The sequence below is a fragment of the Equus przewalskii genome, unplaced genomic scaffold (assembly GCF_037783145.1).
Source record: "Equus przewalskii isolate Varuska unplaced genomic scaffold, EquPr2 ChrUn-10, whole genome shotgun sequence".
NCBI lineage: Eukaryota > Metazoa > Chordata > Mammalia > Perissodactyla > Equidae > Equus > Equus przewalskii.
This window is the reverse complement of record NW_027228747.1, coordinates 366,151-384,689: the sequence shown is the minus strand read 5'-3', so window position 1 is coordinate 384,689 and position 18,539 is coordinate 366,151. Positions and strand designations below refer to the sequence as shown.

General features: G+C 61.9%; 1 protein-coding gene across 8 annotated transcripts; it reads left to right on the top strand.

Annotated features, from left to right (window-relative positions):
* The first annotated feature begins 2,546 nt into the window (after positions 1–2,546).
* On the top strand, positions 2,547–18,531 carry ZBTB7B (zinc finger and BTB domain containing 7B). Of its 8 annotated transcripts, none has more exons than XM_070607252.1 (4): positions 2,547–2,569; positions 2,985–3,085; positions 14,666–15,831; positions 16,216–18,531. In XM_070607252.1, exons 3-4 carry the CDS (start codon positions 14,672–14,674, stop codon positions 16,679–16,681), a joined length of 1,626 nt encoding a protein of 541 aa, XP_070463353.1. In that variant the 5' UTR covers positions 2,547–2,569; positions 2,985–3,085; positions 14,666–14,671; the 3' UTR covers positions 16,682–18,531. The 8 variants fall into 8 exon arrangements, with proteins under 8 accessions (XP_070463353.1, XP_070463351.1, XP_070463352.1 ...); XM_070607250.1 differs by lacking the exon at positions 2,547–2,569 and adding an exon at positions 2,714–2,827; XM_070607251.1 differs by lacking the exon at positions 2,547–2,569 and adding an exon at positions 2,741–2,810.
* The last annotated feature ends 8 nt before the right edge of the window (positions 18,532–18,539 follow it).

The following is an 18,539-nucleotide window of genomic DNA, read 5'->3' as shown; positions in this document are numbered from 1 at the left end:
CTCCTCTGCAGCTGCCCTTTGGCGCACGTGGCCCAGCCAGTCCGGGCACCTGGCCTTCACCCCAGCCCCAGGTATACAGTCCTCCTTACGAGGGGTTAACTCCCAACTGGGACTTTCATCCCTCTTTTTGGCCAAACACCTCACTCTTCGGGTATTTACCCACCTCCTGCTGCTTTCTCCCTCAAATTAAGGTCTAGCTGGTCGCCTGAAGATTTAAGTGTGAACGTGCGGATCTGGGACGCTCCCCTATCCCCAGGAGGCCCCTGCAGGCCTCACACCTGCCCTCCAGTTCCCAGTTCCAGTCAGGGCCTGGTGGCGGGGCGGGGGTGGCGGCAGGCCCCTGGGGCCCGGCCGGGGTTTCGTGGGAGGGGGCGGGGCCCCCAGTCAGCGTTTCTTGGCCGCCGCTGTCTCAGTGGTTTGGCGCGGTAAAGGCCCGGAGTTGGGGGGTAGGCGGGAATTTCAAGTCGGGGTTCCCCCCTCCGACGTCTGAGCGAGTAAGGGAGCTGTGTGGACCACAAGAAGAGAAACCGGGAGGGGGTCACTGAGCAACTAACAGGAGGTTCCAAGACTGTCGAGACTCAAGTGGGGAATGGCATTCCGGCCGCTGAAAGATCCAGTTGGGTCCAGCGAGACGCCGGATGCGACCCCCTGAGATGGGGGACGGCGCGAGCCCAAGGCACTGGGCGCCGTTCGTTTCTCGTACCTAAGGGCTGGTGCCAAGGCGCCCGCCCTTCTATTGCCTCTGAGGCTCTGGTTCTGCCCTCCCTGGGCCACTTTCAGCCCCCCTTTTCCTCGGCCATGCCTCTTCCTCCCCGAAGCATCCCCCTCTCCATTTCACTTGCGAATCTGGCGAATCTGGCGCTGCCGTCTTGCCCCTGGCACTGCCCTTCCCCAGGCTAGCGCGACCCCGACGGCTGGAGAAGGGAGGGAAAAACCCTGGCCTGGACCCCACCGGCTCCAGAATCTGTCCGGCGGGGGCCGAAAAGAAAACCCGGGGCAGTGACCAGCCTCAGGACCCAAGGGGGACAGGGACGTTAGGAAAACCCGGAGCGGATTATCTGAGCAGGAGCGCCCCATGCCTGCTGCTACCCCCTCCTTTCTATAGCCCCCCTAGTTATCCAGTGAGATAATGTCTGGGGTGGGGGGCTGTTTGGTTTGGCCTGGGCTCTCAGGGGCGCCTCACACTTTCCGCCCCTGGCTGGGGCGCAGGGCAGCGGCCCCGAGGCTGAGTCACGGCCGGAGAGAGAGCGGGAGGGAGGGACCAGGACTTCGTCCCTCCCCCTGCGCGGGGATCCCGGGTCAACCCGGGTGAGGGCCAGGGCCCCCCTGGCGCCGCCCATTGTGGTCCAACAGGTTGAGCTGGTGTCCTGCGGAGCCACCTGCTGGAAGGGAGGGAGGCCCCCTGCGGAGGGGGTTGGGGGGAGAAAGCGAGTCCGACCCGGTTCGGCCCGGCCGGCCTCAGAGAGCAGAACCTGGCCCGAGGTAGCCGGATTTGATTCCGTTTTACACTAGTGGGAGGGGCTCTTTGGGGTACGTAGTGCCGCAGGCCCAGTTGGAAGCGTCTCTCACAGGCTACCTTCCTCAGTTGGGGGTGCACTGAAGTACGTATCCTGGTTCCCCCCGAGCCCACACACACATCGTAAAACACCCAGGCTCCCCTCGCCACCTGGATCTCTGAGCGAATCCATGTCAAGAGGCCCCTCTTTCGCGGAGACTCAGTTTCTCCACTTAGGAAACAGGCAGGATGGAGGCGGGGAGCGGGAGCGGGAGCGCGCCTCCCCCTCCCCCTTCCCCTTCGCGGACCCGGCCCCTCCCCTCTGACAATGCCAAGGCCGCAGCGGGCACCGGCTGGAGCTCAGAGGCTGCTTGCCCAGGGCGCCGTTCCCTCCCCGCGGGGCGCCGTCACGCGTGGGGAGGGACGCAGGGTGCCCGCAGCCTCAACTCCCCCGCTCCCTCTGAGGTGGGGGCTGTGGCGTAGGAGCTAGAGCTGATGGCCTGGTGGCTCCCCCTCCCCCTACCTCCCGGGGCCCTGACCTGATTATAGCCCCTCACGGGACCCCCCTCTCTCAATCCCCAAGTCCCCGCCTCACCCCTACCTAGCCTATCTTTAACCTCTCACACCCTTCCCTCCCGAGATGCTGACCCTACAGAAGCCCCTCTGGAGGAGTGGGAGCCCAGGCTGGGGGTACTGGGTTCTCCGGCCACTGCGGACACTGCCCCCTCCCCCTTCCCCTCCTCCAGGTTTCAGGCCAGCCCCTCGGCTCCGCCCCCTCCCTGGCCGAACGCAAGGCGGGACCCACTTGGGATGGGCGGGTGCCCAGGCCAATGGGCGGACAGGGCGGTGGAGTGCAGGGGGCGGAGCGGAGCAGCGGCGGAGGGCTGGATGGGGGTCGGGGGCGGAGTTCGATTTAAGGTGGACTGAGAGAGATAGGGGCTAGTGGGGAGAGAGAGAGGAAGAGGGAGAGGGAGAGGGAGGGGGGGAAAGGGACCGCGGCAGGTGAAGGGAGAAAGAGAGAGAGAAGGGAAGAAGGAGGGAAAAGAGGAGGGTGGGAAAGGCTCGGAGAGCAAAGTAAGAGCTTGGAGGAAGGGAGCGAAAAGGGAGGGACCCATCTGCGCCCTGCAGGGACTGGCTGGACCAAGGGGTTGAAGTTTATGTCCTTATTGGGCGGAGGGAGGGGGGCCTGGGGGGGCGGGTAAAAAACCAGGAAGTGACAGAGGGTGTTGCTAAGGGTTGGGGGGGGGAGTTTGGGGGGTGGCAGGGGGCGGGGGGAGGGAGGGGAGGGATGGGGGGAAAGCAAGCAGGAGGACAGGTGAGACAGCAGGACAGGTGAGGCGGGCCCTGAGGGGGGGGCGGGTGGGAGCCAGGTGAATGTACGGTTCTCGGCGGCCGAGGGGGGGGCGGGCGGCAGGAGGAGGCAGAGGGCTGCGGAGGAGGAGCCCCCCAGCAGAGAGCGGCGAGCGACTGACCGCGGCCTTCTGACCAGGACCGGAGCAGGGCCCCAAGCCCCCGGGCCTGGCAGGGGACGCGCTTCTCCCCACACCCTGTGCCTCAGCAGCTCCAGCCAGCGGACCCAAAGGCTGAGAGGTGAGTGTATCCCACTTTTGTCTCCTGGCTCGGGGTCCCCCGGACTCTAGACTACTGCAGTGTCCTTCGTCCGTCCTGTAAGTAGGACCCCCCCCACACACACGCATGCAGACCAGATTCCCACCACTCCCCTTCCCTGTGCCTTCCCAACACCCCGGGTGTTTGGAATTGATTTTAACTGGCAGGAAAGGTAGAGGAGGAACTACGGCCGCCCCCAACGCGGGGCGGAGGGTCCCCAGAAACTTTCTCTGCACTTCTGAGAATCAGACGGACTGGCGGCTCCAGGATGGAGAGAGGGTGAGGCGGCGCTGAGCGCTCCCCTAGTCTCCGTCGTGACTTTAGGGGGAGACCCCCGACCCGACCGAGTTGAGGGAATGGAAACGCTGACGGACTCTAACTAGGACAACACGCTCCCCCCGCCCCCCCCCCGCGCCCCCTGGCGCGGTGGGTTGGACCTGGGCCAGTTGCAGGGGGGGGTGGGGGGAGCACAGGAGGAGCCGCCGCTTGGGGGAAAGTTACCGGCTGGACTATTCGGTTTCTTGCGCTTCCAGAGCCGCGCTCTCTCTCTGGTAGTGGGGCTCAGCGACAACCTCCCAGCGACATAGGACGACCCCTCACTCCGCCGCCCCTCCATCCCACTCCTTTCCTTCAGGCTCCAGTCCCGCCGCCACCTTTTCAAAGCCAGCTCAGGCCCCCAGAACCCAAGAGCCAGAGTAGGTGACTGGGAAGAATTCTACCTACCACCCGTTCCCCCACCGGCGCCGGCGCACCTGCCCCTACCCAGAGTGGGGGTCGCGACTGTGTTGTAGAACCTACTGTGCGCGCCGCTGGCAGAGGGCTGCCATTCAAAGGGGTGGGGGGCGCTGCTTTCAATTTCCAGCTTTCTTTCTCTCCTCCCACCCCACCCCAAGTAAGAGAGCGACGTGTCCCGGCCAGAGCGAGGGGGGGCCAAGAGTGGGGGGGCGGCGTGGGCAGCGGGTTGTGCCCGGACACGTGCCTGCCCAGGCGCCCCGGCCCTGCCGGTGTTTGGAGAGAGGGCGGGTCCCCTGCCCCCCGCCCCGCACAACCCCCACGTATCAAAGGGCGGCTGAGACGTGGTGAGACCTCGGGGCGCCCTGGGGGGGGGCGGGGGGAGCCTGGGTCCGGAGCAGGGGAGGGGCAGAGGCGCGGGTGCTAGCTGACCCACAGGAAACGAGCGCTGCTGACCTAGTTTGGGACACCGGAAGTGGGTGCTGAGGAGAGGGGGAGACCAGCAGGCTGTCCTGGCTTCCGGGCCAGGTGGAGGGCGTTCTTGAATTGACCCCCACTCGAATGCTTTGGAGACCCCTAGCTGCAGCTGAGAATGGGAATGAGTCAGCGCAGCTATTCCCCCTTCCCCCAACTTATTCCTGGAGGAGGGAAGACAGTTTAGTAGGGGTAGGGGGAGCCAGATTGGGCAGTGAGGGGTTAAACCAGGATGGGAACTCTGTGTTCCCAATAGGGTGTATATGTGTGGGGGATGAGGCCTGGAGGATCATGGGGTTGCCTTCTGCTCCCCCACATACACCAACTGGTTTGGTCACCCCTGTACCCACCTGGCACCACTGGGAGAGCTGGCATAGAGTGGGCATTAGGTTAGGAGGGGAGAGTGGGCATAGGAGTTGTGCTGGAGAGGGACGTATTTGTGATTGAGTTGGGTGGTAGTTAGTGTTCCTCCTTAGTGGTGACTGGGGAGAAGGGCAGGGGGCTCCCCCTGGAGCAGCTGATGAAACAAGAAGAAATCTCTGTCAGTGCCTCCTGTCCCTGGCCCCCGGGACCCCAGCTCCCCCAGCGTGCCTCTGTTGCATGGTTGCTGTGGGCACCACGCAGCCTGCTGGCACCCCCAGACACTGTCCCCTCCCTTGGGTACCACACCCCCTAGCCTTAGCTCAAGGGTCAGGAAGGGGTTAATACCACCCGAAAGGGGCTCTGGGGAAGAAAGAAGGCAGTGCCCACTAGGCTCAGGTGTCAAGGAGAGAGGCCTGCTCTAATGGAGCCCTCTCATCACTATGCAACTCCAGCTGCTATGGACCCCAGTATCTGGAAGACAGGTGCTGACCTCTTCCCCCTTCCCCATGGTGCCCCCTGGCACCCAAGGCCCCCAGCTCCTCCTTGGCCTAGTGCCCGTCCCGGGAGGGTGCGGCGGGCAGCGGGGGCTGGGCTAACAATGCACCATCGGGCCCTTTGTGTGCTTGCACTTGGCACCCTGGGGAAGGGTGGGGGAGGGGGCCCAGCGGGCATGGGGGGCGGAGCGCCTCTGGGGTGGGGACAGTGAAGGCTGGGGGAGAGAAGCAGAGAATGAAAGCAGGTGGGGAGGAAAGGGAAGTAGGTCAGATAGGGTGCTGGCCCCCCATTCCAAGCCAAGGCTGAGAGAACCAGCCCCTGATACTGTTGGCTGCCCAGATGGCATCATGCTCCCCGAGGCACAGTCTAGGATTGGACATTTGGGGTCAGAAGTCACTTCCCAGGGGACTGCTCAGATGGAGGAGGCCCAGCTCGGTACTGCCCCCTTCTTGGTGGCTGAGAGACCCAGTATCTGGCCCGAGGCAGAGGCCCCAAGATGGGTAGCGAATGGGTTCCAGGCAGGGTGCTGCCCTCTGATAGAAGCCTCTGGGCCTGCTCCTGGGCTTCCTGCCTCCAGCCTGCTTGGTTCCCTGACCTTCTGAGAGTTAAGACTGCCCTGCCACCAGGCCTTGGGGCCTATGCCTGTTTTGGCCTAGGGCTGAAGAGGAGGGGGTGGGGAGGAAGGTGGGGACAGGCAGACGGATAGGACCCTGGCATGGGGTGTGCCCGCTCTGGCCTCTTCCCCCTCCTTCTGCTGAGTAAACTCGTGAGTAAACTTGACGTTTTGCCCGGACAGTTTGAAGTTGCCTCGCCGCCCCCCCCACAGTCCTGCCAACACACAGGCGGCCAGGCGCCAAGGCGGGCCTGGGGGACTGGGGGGAAGGGGTTAGAGCTGCTGTCATGTACTATCAAGGGCTTCAGAGGGGCAAGAGAGAGCTCCCACCCAGCCCCACCAAGGTCTTGGCAAGAGTCTTGACTGGGGCCTGTAAGCATCTGTCCCAGAGCCTTGGGGAGGCCAGGGAAAGTGGCCTCGAAGCAGAGCTTCTGCCCACTTCTGACCTCCACCCCCACTAAGGAAAGGCAATCGGCTGCCATCTGGCCCCCTTAGTTGCCACCTTTAATGTTCATAGGTTACCTGGCATAGGGGGAAAGCTACTTTTAGCAAATTCCACTGGGGGCTGCCCTCTTCATTCTATCCCATGCCCGTGGGCCTCCTCTCAGAGGCCTCCCAGCTGTCATGGCCTCAGCCCTGGAGGATAGCATCCTCATTTGCCAGCACAATTCTTTGACCTCACACCTGGGCCTAACCTCACACATACCTCCCTCTACCATATTTCCCATCGGACCTGGCCCTGACCTCTCCCAACCCCTTCCTCTGCCTGCTAGCATCCCAGAACCGAGTCAGTCTTCAGAGCTTCCCAGCCAGCAAATACCTGTGCCAGATCCAGGGGTTGAGGGTGCCCCCTCAGGCAAGAGAGAGCTGGTGGCAGGCAAACAGACCCAGTGACCCCACAAACACACCAATTTGCTGTCACTTGACATCACTAATTCCTCTTCTGCCTCCCCAGGCCACCAGAATGGCAGAGGGAAATGCATTCCCAGTCCCTGCCTGGCCTCGGAGTGGGGCTCCACCAGGCCCTTGCTTTCGACCTCATGTCTCTGGCTTCAGTTTCCTTCCTGTTTCCACTCCCCCCCCAACTCCTCCCCACCCATATGCCCCTTTCAACAGACATCCTCTCCTCCTTCCTTCCTCCTTTCCTCCCTCTTTGCCTGGGAGCAGGGGTCTTCTCTCCCCACCATGGACCTCCTAGCCTTTTACCTCTTTAAACACAGTCCCCTTGGAGATTTGTGAAGTCCTCTGCTCTGCCTTCCCCGACCCTATCAGTGAGGCTCTGGGGAAGAAGAGAGCACAGGGCTTCTCAAGGGAACTACAACTCCCAAGGTACATGCAAAGCAATTGTGGGGCATACTGGGAGTTGTAGTCCTCCTTGATCTCTCAATTTGGTTAAGTCTGGATATGTTTCTGTATGGGAGTAAAAGCTAGGACTAGAATAAATTGGAACATGGGTACCCTCTGTATCCCCCCACCTTGTTCTCATCATCCTGTTCCCACGTGATCCCATGTGCCCATGATTGATATCCGTCTCCCCTGGTGAGACATGCTACCCATTCTCTTAGGGCCCCACCCAAGAGATGCCCACACCCTGTCCTGCTGCCCCTGGCAGGGGTGAAATGGAGGGGCCCCATGAACTCCTTCCCTGCCCCCTGCCCTCTAGGCTGGTTCCCTGGGTTTATGGGGATCAAAGGGCAGAGAACAGCCCCACCCCACTCCCTCGCAGGCTGCGGGCACTAGGGCTCTCAGGAATTGCAGGGACTTTGGTGCCCAAGCAAATGCTTGGGCAGGGGGAATGCCGGGAGGCTGGCTCCTGGTGGCAGGGAGAGACACTGGCCCCCACCTTGGGGAGTGGAACCTTCAATCACTGCTCATCGGGCTGTCCATAGCCTCTTGGGCTCTCTTTGTGTTGGCCCTGACCTGTGTGTTGCCTCTTAAGGAGATAGCTTGAGAACAGGGTCTTGGGCCTTATCTATAGGACCTAGGGGCCTGGGCCCGCCTGGCTGGCACCAAGACACAGGGGTGACCCTCCCCCACCCCAGGCCCACAGTTGGCATGGGGCGCTGGGAGCAGGGGGGTAGGAGGGAGAGGAGAGCAGGACTGCCAGCATCCTGGTGGGTAGGTGCCAACCGGGCCGGGAGCTGGTGAGGGGCAGCAGGCCAGCGGCATTGAGCCAGCAGCTGTTGGGGGGAAAGGGGAGGAGATATTTTAGGGGGCATTTCTGTGGTCCCCCCTCAGCCCAGCAGAACTTAGGATGGCCTAATGTTTGAGGGACATGAGGGCACCCCTCATTCCAGGAATAAGAGACCTCAGGAGTTGTTTAAGTGGGACTTTGTGGCCCACCCATCTCTGGGCTCAGAGCCCTTCTGAGTTGCCCCTCAGGCCCAGGCGGGTCCCACCCAACCGGCCAGGGTGGCAGCAGCTTGCGCAAGGGGTGGGGCTAGGCGCTTCCCAGCAGATGCCCCCTCCCAGCTCCTTCCTCTTTCGGTGCCCACAGCTCCCCCATCTGTCCACCCCCCTCAGGCCAGCTCTGTCCCCCTGATCCCCCCGGCCACTGGGGGCTGGCATGAGTGCTGCCCCCTGGCCTGGTTGGCAGGGGCTGGCGCCCGGGCAAGGAACTGTGGTATGTGAGTGGGTTTGGGGTGAGGCATGGGGAGGGCGGGGTGCTGCCTTGCCCAGCCCCTGAGGGCCCCAGCCCAGTACAGGGTGGGGAGAATTCGGCCAGCTCCCAGGGGGGCTGAGGGGCCCATTAGGGTCTGGAGGGCCTCCTTTTGGTCCCCTATCATACCACATGCCCTGAGGGGCTGGGACCTGGGCACCTGTCACCCCTGGCACTGACTGTCCAGGGCTCCCCTCCTCCCTCTTCTGGCCACTGCCGCCTCCTGTCCCCTCCCCTCCCTTCTTCCTTCTCCTGGTCCCACCTCCAGAAGCCTCTCCTATTGCTCCTCCTCACCTCTGTCCTCCTGGACTGTCCCAGCTCCTACCTTCCCTACCGCTCACCTTTTTCCCCTTTTAGGACTGAGTGAGGACAGGCGGGGGTGGTACAGCTGGGGCTTGGGGCACAACAGCAGAGACTCTAGGCCCTCTCCCACGCTGCCAGCCCTCTGGTAACCCCTCCCTCCAAGCTGGGGGGAGGGGGGACAGCACCCAGAGGGTTAAGGCTGTAGGGGGGAGGGGCTGGGCCAGGTCGTGGGCGGCCCCTTTGAAGGAGGGAGCTGGAGCGGGGAACAGCCACCCTACCTCCCCCCCAGCCCGGCCCTCCCCGACCCCTCCCAACCTGCTCCCCCCAGGGGCCAAGAGGAGCTGCCGGCAAGGCCCCTCAGCGTTCAGGTGAGTAGGCCCCGCTCTAGCTTGGGAGTTGAGGCCCCAGGGGAGGCTTGGAGGCCTAGAATTGGCCAAGGGTCAGAGAGGGACTGAAAAATAGGCTATAGGCAGAGGGTGTCCCAACTGTACTGGGGGTTTAGGGAGCTGAGGGTCTGAGGAGCTGGAGCGTGGGGGAGCTTCAGCGTCCAGGGGACCCAGGAGGACAGGAGAGCAGAAGAAGGGGCCTACAGGAGCCGAGGGATTGCTGGGCCCGGACAGGAGGTTGGACAGGCTGGCAGGGAGCCGGACTCCGGGGATCGGGCTGGGGTGTCCTCTGGGGCTGGGGGGCTCAGGTTTCTGCCGGTGGCTTGGCGGGTGTGGGGTTACCAGCCGGCTCGGTTACCCAGCCGGAGACGCTAGGCTTGGGGGAGGGGGTGGGCACAGGGCAGACCCTGGCACCTTGTGCGGTTTCCTCAGGCCCTAAGGGGAGCTGGCAGTGCCCAGGCAGACCCCGCTGGGAAGCCTGATGGCCAGGGTCTGTCCAAGTGCACAGCTGCCTGGCCCAGGGTGGGCACCTTCTGGGGAAAGTCCAGCAGCTCCAGCGCTGGAAACTCTGACGGGCAGAGAGGCCTAGGTTGTCCCCCCCACCCCACCCCACATCCGCTCTCACTGCACCCCCCGCACCCATCCTCCCCACCTGGCCCCCAAATTTTGGTCCTGTGCTTCATCCAGAAGGGGACCATGGGTGCCCTAAATGTGGCCATCCCATGGCAAGACCAGGCCTTGGAGGGCAGGCCTTCCTCCTTGATTTAATTCCTCTGCCCATCTCTATACCGCGCCTGCCCGGGGAGAAGAAAAGGGATGCTTGGAGCAAGGTGAAATGGAGGAAGTGGGAGAGGCTTGAGCAAGACAACCAAAAGGGAAAAGAAAGGAAAGGTAGGGATGGTTCCTGGGAGGCCTAGTGACATAGATGTGGTAGAGAAGAGGCAGGAGCCTGGCAAGGGCTGAGGGAAGGAAAGCAAAGAATGAGGTGTGGAGAGGGGAGACAAGAGTCAGAGAAGGCAGTAAGGGGACAGAAAGAGGAGGCCAAGAGTGGAGAATGGCTGCTGAGCAGAGGTCCCCAAAGGTAGAGAGGGGAAGGCTGGCAAAGAGGGAGTTGCCCCCATTCCTTCCTCCGCCATCTTTTATCTCCCTCATATTTCTCCTGATGTGGCCTGAGGGGCTGTGTGCTAGGGCTGGTGTCACGGAAAGAAAATGTGGGGGAGCACTGAGGTCTCCCTCATTTCGGGAGTCGCAGCACCAGGAATTGGGGATTTTGAGGGAGGAGAGGCTTAACCCCCATAGCACCGGGAAGCAGCCAACTCCCCTTGCCTCCTTCCCCCTTCGTGGCTTGCGGTCTCTCTTCCCCGCCTCGGCCCCCAGGAAGTGTGAGTGCTGGGGGTGGTGAGGTTAGAAGGGGGGAAGCGGCATATGGGGGGATGGGGAAGGCATGCACTAGCTTGGAGGGGCTGAGGTGGGGAGAGAAGGGCTACATGAGTGCCTAGGGCATCCCTGGGCAGAGGGCCTCTCCTTCGAAGCCTTCCAGTCCTCCAGGGGGTTCCCCTCAGACCCTTACCCTGCCTTCCCAACTGGGCAGTCCAGATGGCTTCAGCCGCTGGGCCCCAGAGGCCCTGGGAAGGGATGGAAGAGGCTGGGGAACTAGGATTCCTGGGTCCCTGAGGACTTTGGACTGGCTGTCCTATTTCCCCACCCGCCCTGGTCCAGCCACAGGCCAAAGCCCTGGCTTCGTGCAAACTTAGCTCCAAAAAAACAGGAAGAGAACCTGAGGCTGGAGTTGGGGTGGGGGTTGGACGGGGGGAGAAAGGAGAAAGAAGTAAGGGGGAGGGGTGGCCTGCCAAGGTGCCAGGGACACTGGGAAGAGCCTCAGGTCTCCATCACCCCTGGCAGGAGGATGTCACAGCCTGGTCCGTGTCCTCCCTCACTCCAAGCTGCCGCACCTGGAGAAGGCTGGCCAGGCCCCTCTCAGGCTCCCTGGCAGAGCCCAGAGGTGGGGGCCTTGGAGCCCCGGTGGGGGGAGCGCTCTGTGTGTCTCAGGCCCATATCTATTTTCTCTGCCACTAATCCTGGTTCCGCCTGCTGCCCCCCACACTAAGCCTCACTCCCGTAATCCCCAGGGTGCAGGGAGGGGGGCCAGCTTTACTCAGCTGCCCCTTTCAGGGCCTCGTATCCCTGCTCTTCAGCTGGCTCCAGCCAGCAGTGTTGGCCCTGGTGCCCCCAGCCCTGCACTGGACACTGCCTGAGGTCAGCACCTGGAAAGAGTTCCAGCCTCCTTTCCTTTCCGAACCAGGGCCAGTGCCCTCTACCTTTTGGTCTCTTGGTGGTGGACACACCCTAGCAGGTGCCCTTGGGCACCGAGGGGTAGATGATAGGGGCTCCCACCTTTTCCCCTCTCCCACCTTTCTTACCCCAAAGTCTTCCCCCCAACCAAAGATGGGGCAGGCTTGACTCAGGGCCCAGTTTCAAGAGAGCTGCCCACCGGCTTGGCCGGTCTAGCAGGCCTGACAGTGAGGGGAGCCTGGGGGGGTGGCGGGAAAAAGGGAGCAATGGGGCGGGGCCCCCAGTTCTTCCCCCTACCAGGCAAACAGACCAAACAGACCTCGCCTGGTTCACTGGCACCGCTGCCCCCCCCACAACCACCACACACGCCCATGCCCACAAGGTCTTAGCAAGAGGGGGCATGCCAGGCTGGGTGGGGATGGGCCGTCCTCATGGGGCGTCAGGGGGCTGGGCCCTCTGGGATGCAGAGGTGGGAAGGATGCCCATGGTGGGGTGGGCATCCTGGTACCAGCGCCCCACCCTGTCAGAAAGAAGGCAGAGACCTCCACCCCTCCCAGATGATGTGGCTAGGAGTGCCCCCTTGGCCTGGTTGGCACCAGCATAGTGCCAGGTGGCACCTAAGTTGGCATAGGTGCCAGAGCCCTGGGTAAGGGCTGGGGGAGTTTCCCAGAAGCTAGAGAACTGTGTGAACACTCTCTCCTTCCCACGTGTGTCCTCTGCCTCTCCCCTCCTTCGTCTCTACCTCGTGGCCATGGGCATTGGAGTTGGGCCTAAGGAGTTAAACACCCACCTTTGCCCAAGCCTTATATGAGTTGCATGGTGAACCAGCCTGAGCCTGTGACCTGACAGCAGGGTCAACCAATCAGCGCCCCTACCACACCAAGTTGCCACGGAGACTGGCCCTGGGGTGGGAGAAAGGAGGCGGGCTTAGCAGCGGGAATGGGTGGGGTGGGGAGAGAAGGAGGGAGAGGGATGGGGTGAGCCACGTGCCTGCGGGTGCCCAGCTCCCGGCCAATGGACAGCGAGGACAGCCCCACCCATTCCCCTCAGGAGGGACAGGATCCACTTGGGCCCAGGAGGGTGCCCACTGCTGTTTAAGTGGCTGCTGCTGCCCACCCAGTTTTTGTTTGTTCCTAAGTCCTGGGGCCATTTGCCATTTGTACTATTTGTAAAGTACAGGCAGGAGAACCAAAGGGAACTGGGAGAGTTCCCAGACTTCTTGGCCCCCAGGGAGAGAAGTAGTTTGAGGACCCAGGTGGGAACGTGTGGGCTATCTCAGGGTACTGAGATGTGGCTTACAAGCACAGGCAGACACATGGGTGCTGCTCACTCAAGGCTTCTGCCCAGGAGTCCTGGCATTGCATTGAAGGTGGCAGGCAAGGAGACAGGCAGAGACAATGCAGTTCTTGTGTCCTAAAGAGGAAATTTGTGGCCCTTAACTCCCCCAACCCCCAAAAAAACCTTTCCCCATCAATGACCAGGGCTGAGCAGCTGTTGGGAGTGGCAGAGAAGACTGACAAAATGTCAGTGGGACTTGCCCTAAGGATCATCTAGGTCAGCCTTTAATATTACGGATGAGGAAACAGGCCTCCTCGGGAAAGGAAGTGACTTGTCCAAGGTCATGTAGCTAATAGTAACCTGACTCCCTCGGGGTGATTTGAGGGAGGGAGACAGACCTGTCCCCAAGTAGTTTTCCCAGCAGAGGCCATGTGTATAGTGGAATCTGGCCCCAGGCAAGACCTTGTTTCTCCCTCCCAAGGCCAGAACATTTATTGAGCCCCTACTGTGTGTCAGGCATTGTGCCACACACGTCACTGCAACCTAGGAGTCAGGTAGAATTATCCCATATTATAAATGAGGAAAGAGGTTCAGAGATTAGATCACTTGTTTAAGGTCACAGAGCTAATCAGCCACAGAGTGAGGATTCAACTCCAGCCTGGCTGACTCCAGAGCCCAGCTCTTTCCAGGCCCCAACTCTGTCTCCAGTTGCTCCAGACCCACTAAATGTCAGGGCTATAGGGCTGAGCCCTTGGAGCTTCCACTCCTTCCCCCTCCTTGTACAGTTGAGGAAACTGAAGCACAGAGAGAAATGACTTCCCCAAGGTCATTCAGCAAGATAGTAGCAGAGTCCAGACTTGAAGAAGATCTCCACACTTCCAGGCCATACTTGCTCTACTACCCCTACCCTCCCACCAGCCTTGGGATCGCTGGCAGCTCTGCACCTTCTGCGGCTGTGCCTTGGAGGGGAATTGGGGAGGTGGGGGGGGGCGCCGCTTTCCTGACTGGCCAGGAATGGGGAGGGAGAGGTGGTGGTGGTAGCTGAGGGGGGGAAGGGTGGGACTGGAACTTGGCCTATTGGCAGTGGGGGAGGGGGCGGGGACGATGCTTATCTGTGCGGGGCAGGAAGCACCCGCGCCAGCGACACCCCAGCAAAGGGTGGCTGCTCCTTGGCCCCATGGGGGAGGGGAGGATGTGGGGGGAGGGATGCTGGGAGCTGTGTTTCCCTTTTGGCCTCTAGAAGGGGGGATCTAGAAGGGGAGATGAACTTCTAGTGGGTGGAGGAGGGTGCTGGGAAGCTGCCTTTCTTGTTTGCATAGTGTTTTATAGTGCACCAAATGCTTTAGGGAGATAACTTGAGTTGAAGCACCTGACGTGCCTCCAGCAGACCTTGTTCCAGTGTGAATCTGAACTCTCTCATTGGCCTCTCTCTGGGCTGTGAGGAGGTTCCACACAAGGACTGTTACCCTACTTTTCAGATGATTGAGACCGGCTGCCAGAGCCACCCAGAGTCCTTCAGCCAATTCTTCATGAAGACTGAAGCCAGGACCCTGGCATCCTCTATCCCAGTCCAGGGCTTCTTCCAAAGGGATGGGGAATGGGGCAGGTGAAGCAGATGAGTCTCCAGGAAAGGACCAGAAAGTCAGGGCTCCTGCTCTCACAGAGGCAGAAGAGTGCACAGTGGTTAGGAACACAGACTCCGGGCCCACTGCCTGGGTTTGAACCCCGTTCTGCACTTAACTTGGAAAGTCACTTCACCTGTCCGCACCTCAGGTTCCTTGTCTATGAAAATGGATGATAATCATTACTTCAGAGGGTTGTGGAAGATTAAATGGGTGTAAAGTGCTTAGAAGAGTATCTGGCATGTAGTCATCCATCAATAAGTGCTGGCCAGTGTTGGTACTCCTTCCCTGGACCCCCTTGCAGGGCTGAGCACTCTTAACCTCCCCCTCCACTTGACCTTGCAGGAGAAGATGGGGAGCCCTGAGGACGACCTGATCGGGATTCCATTCCCTGAACACAGCAGTGAGCTCCTGAGCTGCCTCAACGAACAGCGCCAGCTGGGCCATCTGTGTGACCTAACCATCCGGACGCAGGGCCTTGAATACCGCACCCACCGGGCTGTGCTGGCTGCCTGCAGCCACTACTTTAAGAAACTCTTCACCGAGGGCGGTGGCGGGGCCGTCATGGGGGCTGGGGGCGGCGGGACAGCCGCTGGGGGAGCAGGGGCTGGCGTGTGTGAGCTGGACTTTGTGGGGCCAGAGGCACTGGGTGCCCTGCTCGAGTTTGCCTATACAGCCACACTGACCACCAGCAGCGCCAACATGCCGGCAGTGCTCCAGGCCGCCCGGCTGCTGGAGATCCCATGTGTCATCGCTGCCTGCATGGAGATTCTGCAGGTCAGTGGGCTAGAAGCTCCCAGCCCTGATGAGGATGACTGTGAGCGAGCCCGCCAGTACCTGGAGGCCTTCGCCACAGCCACGGCCTCAGGAGTTCCCAACGGGGAAGACAGCCCTCCACAGGTGCCCCTCCCGCCACCGCCGCCACCACCGCCACCACCTCGGCCTGTTGCCCGCCGCAGCCGCAAGCCCCGAAAAGCTTTCTTGCAGACCAAGGGGGCCCGGGCAAACCACCTAGTGCCCGAGGTGCCCACAGTGCCCACCCATCCCTTGACCTATGAGGAGGAGGAGGTGGCAGGCAAAGTGGGCAGCAGTGGGGGCAGTGGCCTGGCGGACAGCTACAGCCCTCCAACAGGGACTGCCTCACCCCCTGAGGGGCCCCTGAGCTACGAGCCCTATGAGGGTGAAGAAGAAGAGGAGGAGCTGGTATATCCCCCAGCCTATGGGCTGGCACAGAGCGGCGGGCCCCCGCTGTCCCCAGAGGAGCTGGGCTCAGATGAGGATGCCATCGATCCTGACCTGATGGCCTACCTAAGTTCGCTGCACCAGGATGCCCTGGCACCAGGCCTAGATGGCCAGGACAAGCTGGTGCGCAAACGCCGCTCCCAGATGCCCCAGGAGTGCCCGGTCTGCCACAAGATCATCCACGGGGCAGGCAAACTGCCACGCCACATGAGGACCCATACAGGGGAGAAGCCCTTCGCCTGTGAAGTCTGCGGTGTCCGTTTCACCCGGTGAGTACCTGTAGGGAACAGGGCCAGCAAGGGCCAGGTCCCTGGGGAGGGATAAAGGAGTTATAAGACCCAAGTTGTGGAGATAGGTGATCCTGAAGGGATTGTTGGGTGTGGGGGTTTCCAGAGTGAGGAGAGAGACCAGGATAGGGAAACCAGGAGAAAGAAAGTCAAGAGGGGTAGGTCTGGGGCATGAAAGACTTGGTGTCCAAGAGGGCTGTACTGGAGACAGGAGAGCCTTGTGGCTGGGCCCAATGTATCTTGGGGTAATAATGGGGAAACGAATGGTGAGGGACTGGAGTGGGACAAGGCCTGGGAACCCAGCCAGGGTGAGCCAGGGATCCCATCCTGAACGTCTCCCTTGCCCCTCCCCCCTGCCTGTGCCAGGAATGACAAGCTGAAGATCCACATGCGGAAGCACACAGGAGAGCGCCCCTATTCGTGCCCGCACTGCCCAGCCCGCTTCCTGCACAGCTATGACCTCAAGAACCACATGCACCTGCACACGGGAGACCGGCCCTATGAGTGCCACCTGTGCCACAAGGCTTTCGCCAAGGAGGACCACCTGCAGCGCCACCTCAAGGGCCAGAACTGCCTGGAGGTGCGCACCCGGCGGCGACGCAAGGACGATGCACCACCCCACTACCCACCACCCTCTGCTGCCACCCCATCCCCCGCTGGCCTCGACCTCTCCAATGGCCACTTGGACACCTTCCGCCTCTCTCTAGCTCGATTCTGGGAGCAGTCAGCCCCTACTGGGCCCCCGGTCTCCACCCCGGGGCCCCCTGATGACGATGAGGAGGAGGGGGCACCCACCACGCCTCAAGCTGAAGGTGCCATGGAGTCCTCTTAAAGAGGGACAAGAGGCCGTGCTGGAGCAGCACGAGGCCGGGGACGCCCATGCCAAGCAGTGGGAGCGTGCAGGACAGACAGAGCTGGGGTCGGGGCACTGTGCCTCCCTGGCATCAGAAATCAGCCCCTGCCCCCCAGAGCCCTCATTCCAGTTCCAAGCTGAGAAGGTTTTGGGGCAGAGGCTCCCCAGATTGGGGTGATCTCCCAAGGAGTGATACATATGATATTATGTATATATTTACAGCTCTATTGTAAAGGTGGGGTCCCTGTCTCCAGCTGCTCCTGGGGAGTAGAAGCAATAATGTATTTCTGATTTGCGGGATCCCTCTTCGGCTATGCGGGTTTCTAGGGGGTGGGGGGCTTGGGACCAAAGCCTTGCCCCGCCCCCACGCCCCTTGGGGTTTTGGCTGTGTAGAGGGGAGAAGGACTGCCCCTCCCTTCCGAGACCCCTCCTTCCTGGTTTCTGTTCCCTTTTCCTGGCAGTGAATTATGCAAAGGGGGCGGCAAAGGAAGGGTAGGTGGGGGAAAGCAAGGTAGAAGCTTGAAAGACTGGGGGACTGGGCCTGTAAGGAAGGAGCCATCCTAGTCCCCCTCCGCCCTGCTCCCGGCGCTGAGTCATGGGGTCCTGGAGAAGAAGGGGGCGGGGTGGCCTGATTGGCTCGCCCGCCCCTGGGGGCAGCGGGAGGGGCCCCGCCCAGCGAGGGGAGCCGCTTCGCTCGGTTCTCCTCCCCGGCCCTCCCCTCCCGCGTCCGCGGGCAGGGAATGTCTTGTTCCCGCCGCTCCCTCCCCGGGGCCAGAGGGCAGGGCGGGCCGGGCAGCGTCCTACCCTCTTCTCCTCCCCACCTCCTCCCCGCCCAGGTGCGAGCCGGAGCCGCCGCCACCGCTGCCGCCCCTGACTCACGCCGCCCCCGGGCTGGCGCGGCGCAGGGTGTGGGACCGGGTGAGGGGTTGGGGGAGCCTTGCGGAGAACGGGCGAGCCGGCGCCATCTGGCGGCCATGCCCTGCGCGGGCGAGCGCCCCCGGCGGCCACCTCCAGCGAGCCGGCTTCACTCGCCTCAACCGCCCAGCTGGTGAGCGAGCGGCGCCCCCTTCCCAAGGCAGTGGGCAAATAACGTCTTGCTTGGCCGCTGGGAGAGTGGGCTGCGGACCTGAGGGAAAGGGGTCCTTTTCCCAGACCCTTGCCAGCCGCGCTTCCTGTTGGGTCAGGGAGAATAATCCCCTCACTCTTCCCTTAGGACTGAATCTACCCCTGTTCTGTACATAGCCTCTTCTGTTGGTCTTGTTGAAATCTAGTTTCAGATTTTTAACTACCCAATTCTGCTGGGGGTGGGGGTCTCTCCCCCCCTTTCCTCGCTGGGTGCTGGACCCCCATTGCGGCCTGGGCTCTGCCTTGCACTATATCCCCTCCCTGGCCTGGCGGCCCCTCCCCCTCCTTAAAAGGGGCAGGTTCAGGGGCCCGGTGCTCTCCCTCCCTCCCATGCACCCCCCCACGCCCATTTGCACAGCTGCCCAGGTACCCCCAATAGTGGGGGGGGTCACAGGGAGGGGGTAGTGGGACCAGTCCCTGTATCTATTTAAAAAGTGATGATGTAATATATTGGGGTGGGGGAGGTCGGGTGGCCCAGGGCCTCATCTTAGCATTTCAGGTGATGGGGGAGCCCAGGGCTGGGGAGACCTGGGGCCTAGCCCCGGGGAGTGAGGACAATGTGGCCTCCCCCATCCCCCCTTGCGGCTTCTCCACTCAGTGCCTTAGGGGGGGAGGCAATCCCCCCTCTCCTTTTCCCCTCCCCTTCCCCTGCCCCCCACCTCGGGTGTAAGCGACAGGAAGAAATAATAATAATTTAAGATTCACACTTGTG

Excerpts from the sequence above, each read along its gene's own strand:
- ZBTB7B (XM_070607257.1), top strand. The coding sequence starts at position 11,035 with ATGTCACAGCCTGGTCCGTGTCCTCCCTCACTCCAAGCTGCCGCACCT. Across the intron at positions 11,131-14,665 it reads CTCCCTGGCAGAGCCCAGAG|GAGAAGATGGGGAGCCCTGA; the intron begins GTGGGGGCCTTG and ends TTGACCTTGCAG. Across the intron at positions 15,832-16,215 it reads TGCGGTGTCCGTTTCACCCG|GAATGACAAGCTGAAGATCC; the intron begins GTGAGTACCTGT and ends TGCCTGTGCCAG.